This window comes from Nomascus leucogenys, chromosome 23, assembly GCF_006542625.1.
Source record: "Nomascus leucogenys isolate Asia chromosome 23, Asia_NLE_v1, whole genome shotgun sequence".
In the NCBI taxonomy this organism is placed as follows: domain Eukaryota; kingdom Metazoa; phylum Chordata; class Mammalia; order Primates; family Hylobatidae; genus Nomascus; species Nomascus leucogenys.
The window spans coordinates 6,701,195-6,716,369 of record NC_044403.1 but is presented as its reverse complement, the minus strand read 5'-3'; the positions used below and the strand labels follow the sequence as shown (position 1 = coordinate 6,716,369).

Here is a 15,175-nt window from a genome sequence, read left to right as displayed (position 1 = left end):
GGAAAGGAGAAAAATCCTTTGATTGGCTACTGAGGTAAAACTCCTAGTAACATTTCATTATGTGTTTTTTATCTCCCTTGCAAATGGCATTATTTTTGTTTCTTGTTTTTCCATAGTCTTTCATCCTCCTTTTTAAAAACTAAACATTACATAAGCATTTATTTTTTATTTCTATAGGTTTTGGGGGAACAGGTGGTGTTTGGTTACATGAATAAGTTCTTTAGTGGTGATTTCTGGAATCTTGGTGCACCCATCACCCGAGCAGTATACACTGTACCCAATGTGTAGTCTTTTATCCCTCACCTCCCCCACCCTTTCCCCTCGAGTCCCCAAAGTCCTTTGTATTATTCTTATACCTCTGTGTCCTCATAGCTTAGTTCTCACTTACGAGTGAGAACATATGATGTTTGGTTTTCCATTCCTGAGTTACTTCACTTAGAATAATTGGCTCCAATTCCATCCAGGTCGCTGCAAATGACATTATTTCATTCCTTTTTATGGCTGAGTAGTATATATATAAAATATATATATTATATAATATATATTATATATACTATATATAGTATATATAGTATATATATTTATATAAAATATATAAAATATATACTATATATACTATATATAATATATTTTATATATATAATATATAATACATATAATATATATTATATATAATATATAATACATATAATATATATTTTATATATATTATATATAATACATATAATATATATTTATATTTTATATTTATATATTATTTATATATATAATATATATTTTATATATATATATATCTCACAATTTCTTTATCCACTTCTTGATTGATGGGCATTTGTGCTGATTCCATATTTTTGCAATTGTGAATTGTGCTGCTATAAACATGCATGTGAAAATATCTTTTTTATATAATGACTTCTTTTCCTCTTGGTAGGTACCTAGTAGTGGGAAAATAAAATACTTAGGAATATACCTAACCAAGGAGATAAAAGACCTCTACAAGGAAAACTACAAAGCACTGCTGAAAGAAATCATAAATGACACTGACAAATGGAAACACATCCCATGCTCATGGATGGGTAGAATCAATATTGTGAAAATGACCGTATTGCCAAAAGCAATCTACAAATCAATGAAATTCCCATCAAAATACTCCCATCATTCTTCACAGAACTAGAAAAAACAATCCTGAAATTCATGTGGAACCAAAAAAGAATCCACGTAGCCAAAGCAAGACTAAGCCAAAAGAACAAATCTGCAGGCATCACGTTACCTGACTTCACACTGTACTCTTAGGGCATAGTCACCAAAACAGCATGGTGCTGGTATAAAAATAGGCACACAAACCAGAGGAACAGAATAGAGAACCCAGAAATAAAGCCAAATATTTACAGTCAACTGATCTTCAATAAAGCAAACAAAAACATATAGTGGGGAAAGGACACCCTTTTCAACAAATGGTGCTGATATAATTGGCAAGCCACATGTAGAAGAATGAAACTGGATTTTCATCTCTCACATTATACAAAAGCATCTCAAGATGGATCAAGGACTCAAATCTAAGACCTAAAACCATAAAGATTCTAGAAGATAACATCAGAAAAACCCTTCTAGACATTGGCTTAGGCAAAGAGTTCAAGACCAAGAACCCAGAAGCAAATGCAACAAAAGCAAAGATAAGTAAATAGATTTATTTTTTATTTATTTATTTATTTTATAAATAGATGGGACTTAATTAAACTAAAAAGCTTCTGCACAGCAAAAGACATAATCAGCAGAGTTAATAGACAACGCAGAGAGTGGGAGAAAATCTTCGCTATCTATACATCTGACAAAGGACTAATATCCAGAATCTACAAGGAACTCCAACAAATTAGTAATAATAAAACAATCCCATCAAAAAATGGGCTAAGGACATTAATAGACAATTCTCAAAAGAAGATATACAGATGGCCAACAAACATATGAAGAAATGCTCAACATCACTAATGATCATGGAAATGCAAATCAAAACCACAATGTGATACCACCTTACTCTTGCAAGAATGGTCATAATCAAAAAATCAAAAAATAATAGATGTTGGCGGGGATGTGGTGAAAAGGGAATACTTTTACACTGCTGGTGGGAATGTAAACTAGTACAACCACTATAGAAAACTGTGGAGATTCCTTAAAGGGCATTTTCTGTATTTATGAAATTCCTAATCATTTTAAATGATGGCATAGGATTTTCCTGAATGCATTTGCTACCTCCTATTCATAGTGTTCTCGAAGCCTAAAACACCCATCCAGAAAAATGTGTTCAGATGTTACTCCCTTCCCCTAAACAGAATTAAGTGCCCTTATCTCTGTGTTCTTGCAGCACAAACTTGTACCTCTATCTAGGTCTAACTTCATTCTGTATTTAGTTAATATATCTATGCACTTATACATGCACAAAAATATATAGGATTATAAACTTCTCGAGGGTAGGTACTAAATCTTAACTTTTTAAGATATCTACCACCTGGATTAGGCTGTTAAATACTGTGAAATAATAGAATATTTTTGATCTCTGTTGAGCAAATTTTTTAATGTGATTTATGTATAATACTATCTATACATGGCATTGTTCTTGAATAGTGCCAATTAATACTTAATTTCTATCCATCGTGTGACTAAGGATCTTAAACTAATGTGTCAATGGTAAGAAACAGTATTTGGTTTCCATTGTAATGCATTAGCACAAACCTATAAAACAATGACTGCTTGTCATTCTAGAAAGCTTTCCAAGATGCCAAATCCTGTACCACACAATGCCTTTTTTCCAAAGCAGACAATCAAGTGTCTTTTTTCTTCTGTGAAAGAAAAATTATATAAGTGAAATAATGGTAGAAAGTAAGCCTCCTTGTTTGTGAAGTATGGATAGCAGGGACTTCCATGTTCCTTGTTGCAAGAATGATGAAACACGGTGTGGTCTCAGCTCGGGAAGGTGAAACTGGAAGTTCTGATTTCACATCTGTCAGATTCTCTTTTGGATGTCTGGGGTAATAAAGTGAATGTAATTTATTCTTTGAATAAACCCTCAGTACTTACTGTGGGGCTGGGCATGGTGGCTCATGCCTATATTCCCAGCACTTTGGGAGGCTGAGGATCGCTTAAGCCCAGGAATTTGAGACCAGCCTGGGCAACACAGCGAAATCCTTACAGAAATTTTTTTAAAAAATTAACTGGGTATGGTGGTACGTGCCTGTAGTCCCAGCTACATGGGAGACTGAGATAGGAATATCGCTTGAGCCCAGGAGGCAGAGGTTGCAGTGAGCCATGATTGCACTGCTGCACTCCAGTATGGGCAACAAAGCAAGACCTTGTCTCAAAAACAAAAACTTAGTATGTGTCAGGCACTGCCAGGATTTGGGGATGAAGATAAAGAAGCCTGCTGTGGTCCTCAAAGGCTTTGCAGTATTGGAACATATAGCCTTGTGGAGGATCTCATAAGCCTTTCCTCTGCCACTTCTGTTTATTCCACGAGCTGAACACCATTTGGAATCTGGAGGAGCGGGATCTTAATGAAGCAATAAATTCAAGGAAATTAGCTGGGTGTGGTGGGTGTGCCTGTAGTCCCAGCTACTTAGGAGGCTGAGGTGGAGGATGGCTTGAGCCCAGGAGGGGGAGGTTGCAGTGAGTTGAGATTGTGCCACTGCGCTCCAGCCTTGGTAACAGAGTGAGACCCTATTTAAAAAAAAAAAAAAAAAGTACTAGCAGCAGTAAAATGTAAAAGAGAAGGAATTTAGCACTGAGAAGGGCACAGCATCATTTTTGTGGTATTCTTGACAAATGTGCACAATCTAAATTTAGCCATGAGGGAATATCAGACGAACTTAAGCTGGAGGACATTCTAGAAAATAACTTCCCAGTACCCTTCAAAAGTCTCAAGAAAGGCAAAAGAAGCCTGAGGAACCATTACAGATGAAAGGAAACAAAGGGCAGGTGGCAGGTGCTAAATGCATTGTGATCCTGGACCAGCAAAGGACATTAGGACAATTGACAAAATTTGTATAAGATCTGTAAATTAGATAATAATTGTTTATCAGTGTTAATTTCCTGATCTTGACAATTATGCTGGGGTTAAGAATGACATTATCATTTGGGGAATATTATTGAAGGGTATATGGGAATTCTTTACACTACCTTTGCCAGCCTGAAATTATTTCAAGATAAAAAGGTGTTAAGAGCTTTATAATTAAAAATAAAAGCAATAACATCAACTCAATGTTGTTTTCCTGACACCTTAGGCATCTACAGTGGCTCACCAACAATGTCGATGCATTTTTGCTGGGCTAGTTACTTAATTAGCATCAGTGAGCTTCTGGTTTTCAAACAGATTCATGTACATTTTCTTATTTGATTCTGAAACAAACAAATGTGGTTTGCGGGAAATTTCTTCCATCTTAAAGAAATAGAGTTGGTTATGTTAAGTGATTTGTCCAAAAAAAAAAAAAAAAACCAATACTAACAAGGTAGTGGGTAGATGGGACCACAAAGATTTCTCCGGGTTTGGACTCTCAGAAGTTAAGAAGCAAAGGCCACTTTCATTTCTCAAGGAAATAATTTAAACGTTTACACAGAATAAATTATTTTTAACCAAAAGTTATTTACAAGATAATGAAAATTTACACAAATTTTAAGATATAGCATACTATTGGCTATGAAAGTAGGTAATGGAACAAAAGTTTTAAAGTTTTATGAAAAATGAAAAATTTTCCCATTCTGCCGTGGCTTCTGTAAATGTGTGTGTGCATGTGCATATATGCAACGTGTATTCTCTTTCAACCACAATGCCAAATTCCAAATTTGAAACCCTTTGTAACTATGAGCCTAAACCAAGTCGCTACTTGGCTTCCCTTGGTTATGACTTCCAAACAGCTGCTCGTTTCCCCATAATTTATTTTCCTCCTTGAGGAATTGATACTAAGTAGTAGACCTTTGAAATACTGCAAGATTGATTGTCATCACCAGGGAGACAGACGTAGAGTGGAGTGAGATTTAATGCTAATCTCGTTTTAAGTAAAATCACAAACTTTCTTTGTAAAAAGGCAATCATGATATCTTTGTTTAACCTAAATTCTGTATTATTTTATTGAGTGTTAAAGGACACATATTACATTTACCACTGAGAAGTCACTCAATTTGGCAAGGAAAGACAATATCAAAATATTAAATCATGTACCTCCAAACTGAGTTATATAAAAGCAGAGCTGAACTTCAATTCCTAACATATGGTCTCATCTTCTGCAGATGTATATGTGGAGGCAGAAAGTCAAGTAAACTGGAAAGTTAAAAATGAAATTTTTACTCCTTAAATTATGAGTCACCTACAAACAAAAATAAGAATCTGCAACATGGAGATTATTTCCAAAGAACAGATCCTTTCAGCTAAAACTAACTAGTCTCACTAACCCATATTTTCCTTTTGCTTACAGAAAGCCCTCTGTTTTGAATATACTTCTACTGACATGGAGTCAATGGAACATAGCTAATTATAAGGCAATACTCCCCACCCATTAAAGAACATAAAAATAAAGACCCTTAAAGCTTCAGATTTTTATGTTGTGAAGACTATTCTGCCTGCCTAAAGATAATTCACATTTCTTATTTAAAGGTTAATAAGGAAGTAGGATAGAAACATGTGAAGATCATGCTTCCCAGAATGGGAGGCAAAAAAAAAAAAATCTTCATTTTATTTCTGTCTCTGAACTTATGTGAGGGCAAGAATGTACTTGCAGAGTGTGTGTTGGAAGTAGGGGGAATGGTTGGGGGTCTGGTGTTACATATTGCAGGGTATGCTGTGGTTTAACGGGAGTGAGTTTTTCCTTTTGATTTGTCATTTGATGAAATAAATTCCCTGCACTTTTCTGTGGGGACAGATAGTGACCCATCATTCAACATCCATTAGAATGAAGTCTGATCTCACGTGGTATGTGGTGATCCTCAACTGGTCCCATTTAGAGAATCCAGGCCTGGAAGTCTTGGGATGTTGTAGAATGGAAACTTAATTCCCAAGTGCCCCATGATCACTGGTAAAATTATTCTCCCTATTTCTTTATTGTGAGATCTGTTATACCTGTGAAGATGGTAAAAATAATGTGTGTTATTTAAAGAAGAAAGATAAGACATTGATCTGTGAAAGAAGTAGAACATGAATTCCTTAGAAGTCCGTGTGTGTCCCTCATGGTCATACCCTCCTTTCTTTTCCCGAAGAGAACCACTGTTCTGACTTTTGTCTTAACTACCCCCTTACTTTCTGTATAAGGAGATATCTCTATACAAAAAAAAATCTCTAAAAAAACCCCAGATATTCCTAAAATTGATTAGTTTTACTTTTTTTTTAGTTTACTTGTTTTTGAACTTTATATACATTTTTAAAAACACGCAATGTGTTTTTGACTATGACTTTCTCCCCCTCAGCATTATGGGTTTTGTTGTTGTTGTTTGTTTTAGAAGACAGGGTCTCACTCTGTCACCCAGGCTGGAGTGCAGCACACTCACTGTAACCCTCAACTCCTGGACCCAGGCACTCCTCCCACCTCAGCCTCCTGAGTAGCTAGGACTATATGTGTGCACCACCATGCTTGGCTAATTTTAAAATTTTTTTGTAGAGACAGCATCTCGCTGTGTTGCCCAGACTGGTCTCAAACTTCTGGCCTTACATGATCCTCTTACCTTGGCCTTCCAAGTCTTCATGCTGGAATTACAGGCATGAGCCACTGCACCTGGCCAGCATTATGTTTTTTGATTCATCTGTGTTGAGTATAGCTGGACTTCATTTTGCTGCTGTTAGTATTCCGTTCAGTAACTACGCAATGTACTCATTTTGCTGATGAAAGTTTAAAGTTTCCAGTTTTCTCAGGTTTTTGTTGTTGTTCAATTACAAGCAGTGTTGCTAACGCATTTCTTATACCTGCCAGCTAATACACAGTAAGAGTTTTTCCATATACCTAGGAGGGGAATGCCGAGTCATATATTATATATGCATTCACCTTTATTAGGTAATGCAAAAATGGTTTCCAAAGTGGCTGTAGCAACTTACATTCCTGCCAGCAGAGCGTGAGCGTTTCCATTGCTCCACATCCTCACCAACACTTGATATCATCCAATTTTTCAATAGTAGCCATCATATATTAGTATATCACTACAGTTTACTTAGGATTTTCCTGCTTACCAGTGAGATTGAGTATCTTTCATCCATGTGTTGACAATCGGAATTTCTTTTATGAAGTGCCTAGTGAAGTATTTTATCCAGTTTTCTATTGAGTCATTGGTCTTTTTCTTATTGATTCAAAGCCATTCTTTATATAATCTGAATATTAACCCTTTGTTGTTTATATGTCTAACAAATATCTTTTCCCAGTTTGTGGCTTATGGTTTCGTTTTCTTTGTAGTGTCTTTTGATCAACATTAACTTAAAGATTGTCGCATTTAACAATCTTTTCCTTTATTGTTTTTACGTTTTATGTCTTGGAAATTTCTTTCTATGAAATAAAAATACTCTCCCTCCTTTAGAGTTGTCTTAGTCCATTGGTGCTGCTATAACAAAGCACCTTAGGCTGGGTAATTTATAAACAACAGATAGTTATTTCTGACAATTCTAGAGGCTGGGAAGTCCAAGATCAAGGCACGGGCAAGTTCAGTGTCTGATGAGGGCTGCTCCTTCTGCTTCTACGATGGTATCTTCTTGCTGCATCCTCACTTGGCAGAAGAGGCAAAGGAATGGAAGGGACAAACTTGTCCTCTCAGCCCTTTTACAGTGGCACTAATCCCATCTATGAGGGTGGAGCGTGCATGACCTAATCACCTCCTAGTGGCCCCACCTTTTAATATTGTTGAACTGGGAATTAAGTTTCCACATGAATTTTGGAGGAACACAAACATTCAAACCATAGCAAAAGTTTTCTCTATTCTATTTTTGTTTTATACATTTAGGTCTCAAATCCAACTGGATTTGTTTTTGTATTTGGTGTAACACAGGGAGTCCCATTTCATCTTTTCCATAGAGAAAACCAATTGATCCTGGACCATTTATTAAAAAGTTATTTTTTTCCCCACATTGATTTTTACCACCTTTGATATTTAGCAGATATCCATATATACATGTCTGGGCTCTTTGTTCTCTTCCATTCATCTATCCTCATACCAGTACTACACTGTCTTAATTACTGTGTCTTTACAAGTCTTGATATCTGATAGGGCCAGTCTTCCCACCTTTTCCTTGGTTACTCATGACCCATTGTTCTTCTGTATACAGTTCACATAGTTGTATATTCCACTTGAAAGTTTCCACCAAAAAATTAAGTATTTTGGGAGGAATTGCACATCTATTTCAGGATAATTTATATCTTTAGGATATTGAAGCCTCCAATTCAAAAGCCTGGCATATCTTTCCATTATTTGGATCTTTTAAAATGTTTTAAATAAAGTTTTAGTTTTTTCCATAAAGACCTTATACATTTATTAGATTTATTCTTTAGATACTTGATATTTTTGAGATTATTATAAATTCTATCTTTTAAATATTTTCTTACTATTTGTTACTTTGGATAGAAAGGCAATTGATTTTTGCATATTGATTCATATACAGCCAACTTGCTATATCCTCTAACTTTAATGATTTATATGTTGATTATTTTGGATTGTCTATGTAGTCAATCATATCATTTCCCAATAAGAGCAAAACAATTTTATTTCTTAATTTTATATTTCATTTTTCTTTTTCTTGCCTTACCCTACTGTGAACTCTTCTAATATAGAATTAAATAAGGGTGTTCTTGTTTCTGATCTTAAAAAGAACACTTTCAATATTTCTTCATTAATATTTCTACATTTCCTGAGATGATTGTATAGTTTTTCATTTATCTGTTATTGTAGTAAGTTATATTCATTAATTACTAATATGAAGGCACTCCTGCATCCCTAGGATGAAACTGTCTTAGTCATGATGGATGATTATTTGTATTCATTTCTGAATTTTGTTTGATAATGTTTTATTAAGATTTTTGTATTTTTGTTTGTGAATGAGATTGGCCTGTAATTTTCCTTTTGTACTGTCATTGTCAGGTTTTAATATCAAAATTATGTAAGCCTCCTTGACAAAGAAAAGTTGGGGGTCAAGGTAGTCCCTCTTTTTTCATATAGTGGAATAGTTTGTGCAAGGAAGAATATAGGAATTTTCAGATTTTGATTTCTTTTTGTTTCAATTTCAGTAAGTTAAAATTCTATAGAAAATGTTCCATTCCATCTAAATTTTTAAATATTTAGCATGATTTTAATGATATTTTATTATCTTTTAAATTTCTAGGGCATCTAAATTATGACCCCAAATTTATTATTTTCTTGTACTCTTTTTTCTTTGAAAAATCTTGCCATGAAGTTGTTAGAGTTTCCAATCATTTGGAAGAAACTTTGTTTAGCTTTTTAAATCTACACTCTTATATGTTTATATTCTGTTTCATTATTTCTGGTCTTATTTTTATGATTTTCTTTCTTCTAGTTCTTTGGATTTATTTTACTGATCTTTTTCTGATTTCTTAAATTATTTACATATTACATTTCAATTTTTCTTTTTTTAAACATAGTTAAAATTTCACACTAAGTAATGCTTATGCATCTCCACACATTTTTATGTGTGACATTTTTATTAATATTTAATTGCGAATATTTTGTCATTTTACATTTGAATTTCCTCTTGTCCCATGAATTATTTGTGGGTTTCTTAATTTACAAAGATACAGGGATTTTCTGGTTATCTTTTTGTTACTGGCTTCCCACACAATTACACTGAAGTCAGAAAATGTTTTATGTATGGTATCAATTTGTCAAAATCTTTGAGACTGGTTTTTGGTCCAGTATATTGTCAGTGTTTATAAATGCTCCATAGTTGGCCAAAAACAATTAACACTGGTGTTTCAAGCTGCTAGGCATAGTGCTCCGTATATGTCTATTATATGAAGCTTGCTGATTGTGCCAGTTAAATCTTCTGTACCATTATTTTTACTACTTGATCCATCGGTTACTGTTAAAGATGTGTTAAAAATCTTCCACTATTATTGTAGACTTATTACATTCTCCTTATAAATATTGTTATATATTTTCAATCTGTGTTATTAGGTACAAATTACTTTAAACTTTTTATATGCATTCTAATATGAAATATAGTTACAGATTCTCAAATTTAGACTATAGGTTATTTTGGTTCAGTGATTCTGATTTTTATATTTTGTAAAACATTTAATAAACCTCACTTGAGACAAAAAGGATTTTTTAAAATCACACTTAGCAATTCAGAGTTAAAAATATTGATGTCTCTTGACCTTGTTAACCCATTTCTGGGATAGTGTCCAAAATAACCAGAAGTAGATAAAAAGCTTTATGTACCAAAATACGTATTTGTACTGGCAAATAAAATAAAATTAAATGTAGGTTCTAACAACAGGAGAGTGGTTAAATAACTGGACACAGCTACATGATAGTGTATTATACATCCATTAGAGTCATTTATAAAGAATTTGTAATAAAACTAGAAAGTTATTATGTCACAATGATACATAAATCTGATGACAGTCATCCCCTCTTACCCATGCCGGATACGTTCTGAAACTCCCCAGTGGATGCCTGAAACTGCAGATAATACCAAGCTCTACATATATGAATTTTTCCTATACATACCTACCTGTGATAAAAGTTTAATTTATAAATTCAGCATAGTAAGAGATTAACTACAATAATTAATAATAAAGTAGAACAACTATAACAATATGCCAGCATCATTACTCTGGTGCTTTGAGGCCACTATTAAGCAAAATAAGGGTTCTTTGAACACCAGCACTGTGGTACTGCAGCAGTGGATCTAATAACCGAACTAGCTACTGAGTAACTTGCAGGCAGGTGACATATACAGCGTGGATATGCTGGACAGAGGGATGACTGTGGTGTGAGATTTCATCCTGCTACTCAGAACTGTGTGCAGTTGATAACTTATGAATGATTTATTTCTGGAATTTTCCATTTAATATTTTCAGACCAAAGTTGACCGTGGGTAACTGAAACCACAGAAGGCAAAACTGCAGATAAGAGGGGACTACTGTATACTGTATGATTTCAATTACTTTAATGATAACTATAGAAAAAAATTCTCAGAAGAAATATCTCAAATCTCAAAAGGATTGTAACATTGGTTTGTGTAACATTGGGAAAAAATTTGGATTTCCCCCTTCCTTTCTATTTTTCTGTGTTTTCTGTATTTTCTACCATATTCAAATTCCTTTTACAATATAGGGGGAAAGCCTTAAAAACATGGACTAACGAATGCTTATTTAATTAATACTTGAGTGTACACAATTAGTCTTTCATTCTGTGTTATGTTGGTTTTGGCTGATATATATATATATTTAAAATGTTTCTATATATATATATATAAAATGTGTGTATATATATATAATGTGTATATATAGATATAATGTGTGTGTGTGTGTATACATTTTTTTTGAGAGGGAGTCTCGCTCTGTTGCCCAGGCTGGAGTACAGTAGCATGATCTCAGCTCACTGCAACCTCTGCCTCCCAGGTTCAAGGAATTCTCCTACCTCAGCCACCCGAGTAGCTGGAATTACAGATGCCCACATTGTGCCTGGCTAATTTTTGTACTTTAATAGAGATGGGGTTTTGCTGTGTTGGCCAGACTGGTCTTGATCTCCTGACCTCAGGTGATCCACCTGCCTCAGCCTTACAAAGTGCTGGGATTACAGGCATGAGCCACTGCGCCTGGCCTTAGCTGGTATTTTTTAAATACCAAGATAGAAAAGTCATTTAAAATGTGTGATACGGATATGTACAAAGTAAAAGTTAGTGTTTAAAATAAATGTCTTGTTGTACTCTGCTGCCCATAGGTAAAGTGTTGAGAGAGGAGAACCAGTGCATTGCTCCTGTGGTTTCCAGCCGCGTGAGTCCAGGCACAAGACCAACAGCTGTGGGGTCTTTCAGCTCACACGTGACAGAGTTTCCACAAAAACGCAAAGGAAGTGATTCAGACCCATCCCAGTAAGTGAATTTGGTCCTCTAACCCAGTGAGATCTTTGACTCTAGGGAGAAGAGGAAAATATTCCTTTTAAAATCATTAATTATTTCCAAGTTCATGGTAACATTTGGAGACGGGAGAGTACTTATCCACCCAACTGCTACCTTTGTCAATGGCTCACTTGGAACTTTTCCATCCAGCTCTGAAGAAAGGTATCTAGGAGGGTCAGCTGAAGTCTGAAAGAAACATGGGAACATGAGTTTTATTTGGTTAATGTTTATGGTCATGGCAAGATACTTGCCTTCCTTATTGAAATACTTATAAACATGAGGAGAACACCTTGGATATTTGACTGAAAATAATAATGACTACTTCTCACTGAGTCATCATATATAGAATAACCAACCCTTGGTTATCTGTGGTCAGTTTAATCATATAAAACTCGTGCTTTCCATGTTTATTAAGTCAAATTGATAATACAGTCAATGTTGAGAATACCCACTATCTCCTTATTTATTTTTGTTACCCCTGCAGCTTCAGTCCTAAATATTATTTAAGGACTTCCCCAAAGCTAGAATTTATATGGTGAAAACATCAGAGCAAGACAGGTACAGGGTCACACGCCTGCAGTACTGGCTACGCGGGAGGCTGAGGTAGGCTCGTTTGAGCCCAGGTGTTTGAGACCAGCAAGACCCCATCTCTAAATAAATAGGTATAAAATTTAGAAAACATTAAGGAAAAATAAAGCTAGCCATTCAGAGCAACTCATCGTAGGCTGGTACTTTACATAAATGTGAGAGTTGATGACAGTTCGCTATCATGAATGAAGGGAAAAATCCTGAGCTGGGAGTTGGAGGTCAAGATAAGGACATAATAAAACATCCTAGCTCTTTTTTCTTTTTTGGCTGGTGGGGGTGGTGGTATTCAGCTCTTTATTTACAAAGTGGGTACATGCTACCTCTTTTTAACTCAGTTTTTCCCAATACACTTTATAATTTAGCTTCAGTTCCCAAGACAGTAGAGTAAATACTAGAGCACTTCCCACGCCACATATAAATGATTGGAGGGTTTTCTGCTGTTTTTGGTTGTCAGTATTCCCTTAGTCTCTTCCATTAACATGGATGCTTCTGAAAACTATAGTTGATGAAGTGACAGTCTTTTTAGACTGTCTAGCTGTTTTCCATCCTAAATTATCAGTCAATAGCCCCCACTTATCTTGAGCTGAAAGTGACTGTTCTTTTTATTTTCTTCCTTATTCTTCAGAATCATAAGCACCATTGTTCTTTCTTGGTGTCTAGATATGATTTTAGCAATTGAAGTGGGAACAGTGAATATAGAGGTAGCCCAGCTTCATGCCACATGGGGGGCACAGAGACCTTGCAGTGATTTGGGGGTGAAATGGAAAGTGGGGTCAGTGCTAGCAAAAATATAAGAAACATGCAAAGTACTGACGGTACCGACATTTTTTTGTCAGCAAGCAACACTGAAGATTATTTACGTAACTACTTACATTTTAGAAAAGGAAGAAGCTAGAACTCAGAAATGTCAAGCAGTTTGCCCAGCATCACACAGCTTGTTAGAATGCCTGATTCCAGATGTGGTATTTTCTCCACTTCACCCAGCTTCCTGTCACTGTGTAGCTGGGCAGAGGAGGCTACTTTCTCCACTTGAGGACAGGCTTGCTGTCCATTCCCAGAACATCTGGGTAGGGGGTGACCCAAGGCCTCCTTCCTTCCAGGTCAGGAATCATGACAGAAAAAGTGGTGGAAAAGCTTTCTCAGAATCCCCTTACCTATCTTCTTTCAACAAGGATAGAAATATCAGCTTCCAGTGGCAGCAGGTAAGTCCTGGACCGTCTTTGACATACTCCCTCCCCTACTTGAAGAGGGCATAGAGTGGCAGTGAAAACATAATACACGTCCCACTGATTTGCTCATCATCTATCCCAGAGCTTCTCCTTCCTGCCCTAATCCTTCCTTTATCCTACCAGTTTCTATTCCCTTTAATGAAATTATGGATGTCAAAGTACGTGGTGCTGACCATATAGTGTCCTTCCCCAGGACTCAGTGCAGGAAAGCCAGTCAATAGGTGAGAGGCTGATTTCACTCACATAGCCTCAGAGTGCTGGATCTTTTTAAAAACGAAGAATATATGAGAATGTCCACCCTTTCTGTGGCAGTGTTGGTTTTGAATGGAGAGCTGGTTCTTTTTTTTTTTTTTTTTTTTTTTTTTGAGACAGAGTCTCACTCTGTCACCAGGCTGGAGTGCAGATGCAATCTCGGCTCACTGCAACCTCTGCCTCCTGGGTTCAAGTGCTTCTTCTGCCTCAGCCTCCCAAGTAGCTGGGACTACAGGCACCCGCTGCCACACCCGGCGAATTTTTGTATTTTTAGTAGAGATGGGATTTCACCATGTTGGCCAGGATGGTCTCAATCTCTTGACCTCGTGATCCACCCGCCTCGGCCTCCCAAAGTGCTGGGATTATAGGCTTGAGCCACCACACCTGGCCGGAGAGCTGGTTCTTTAAAAGGATCTTTGATGAATCTGTGGAATGTAGTCATTAAACATTTATTGTGTTGCTACTATGTGACAGTTAGTAGACTAGGAGAGACAGAGACACAAAGGTACAAGAAACTTGTGCAAGTGGAAAAGATACAAACAATTATTTTACATCATTGTAACTGCTAGAATAGACATCCTGGGTACTATGTCAGCAAATAAAGTTGGGCATTTAAATAAGATTTAAATGCTTCCTGGAAAAGTTGACTTAAGCTAAGTTTTAAATGAAGAATAGAAATGAGTCTACAGCCAGGTATGATGGCGTATGCCTGTAATCCCAGCACTTTGGGAGGCAGAGGCGGGAAGATTGCTTGAGCCCAGAAGTTCGAGGCTGCAGTGAGCTATGGTCACGCCACTGCATTCCAGCCTGGGTGACAAGAGTGAGGCCCTGTCAATATAAAAATACATTTAAAAACAGAAGAGAAGAAGTGAGTCTACAGAGCAGGAATGGAGAAGATATTTTAGGTGGAAAGAACAACCGTGCAGGCATATAGGTATGTAGTTGCATACTCCTGATCAGGAAATGAGTGGTTGTCACCATAAAGCAGAGGGTGCACTTAGAGGGGGGTGAG

At 36.0% G+C, this 15,175-nt stretch overlaps 2 protein-coding genes across 2 annotated transcripts in view; both read left to right on the top strand.

The window, feature by feature from the left end:
- PPFIBP1 (PPFIA binding protein 1) overlaps positions 1–15,175 on the top strand; it is a 542,301-nt gene that overhangs the window by 204,172 nt on the left and 322,954 nt on the right. The gene's annotated exons all lie outside the window — the stretch shown is intronic.
- Positions 1–15,175, top strand: part of ARNTL2 (aryl hydrocarbon receptor nuclear translocator like 2) — an 88,607-nt gene that overhangs the window by 24,297 nt on the left and 49,135 nt on the right. Inside the window, exons 2-3 of the mRNA XM_003265634.4 lie at positions 11,917–12,067; positions 13,783–13,884. Of these exons, the coding sequence (XP_003265682.1) occupies positions 11,917–12,067; positions 13,783–13,884 (253 nt within the window). The remainder of the gene's footprint in view (positions 1–11,916; positions 12,068–13,782; positions 13,885–15,175) is intronic.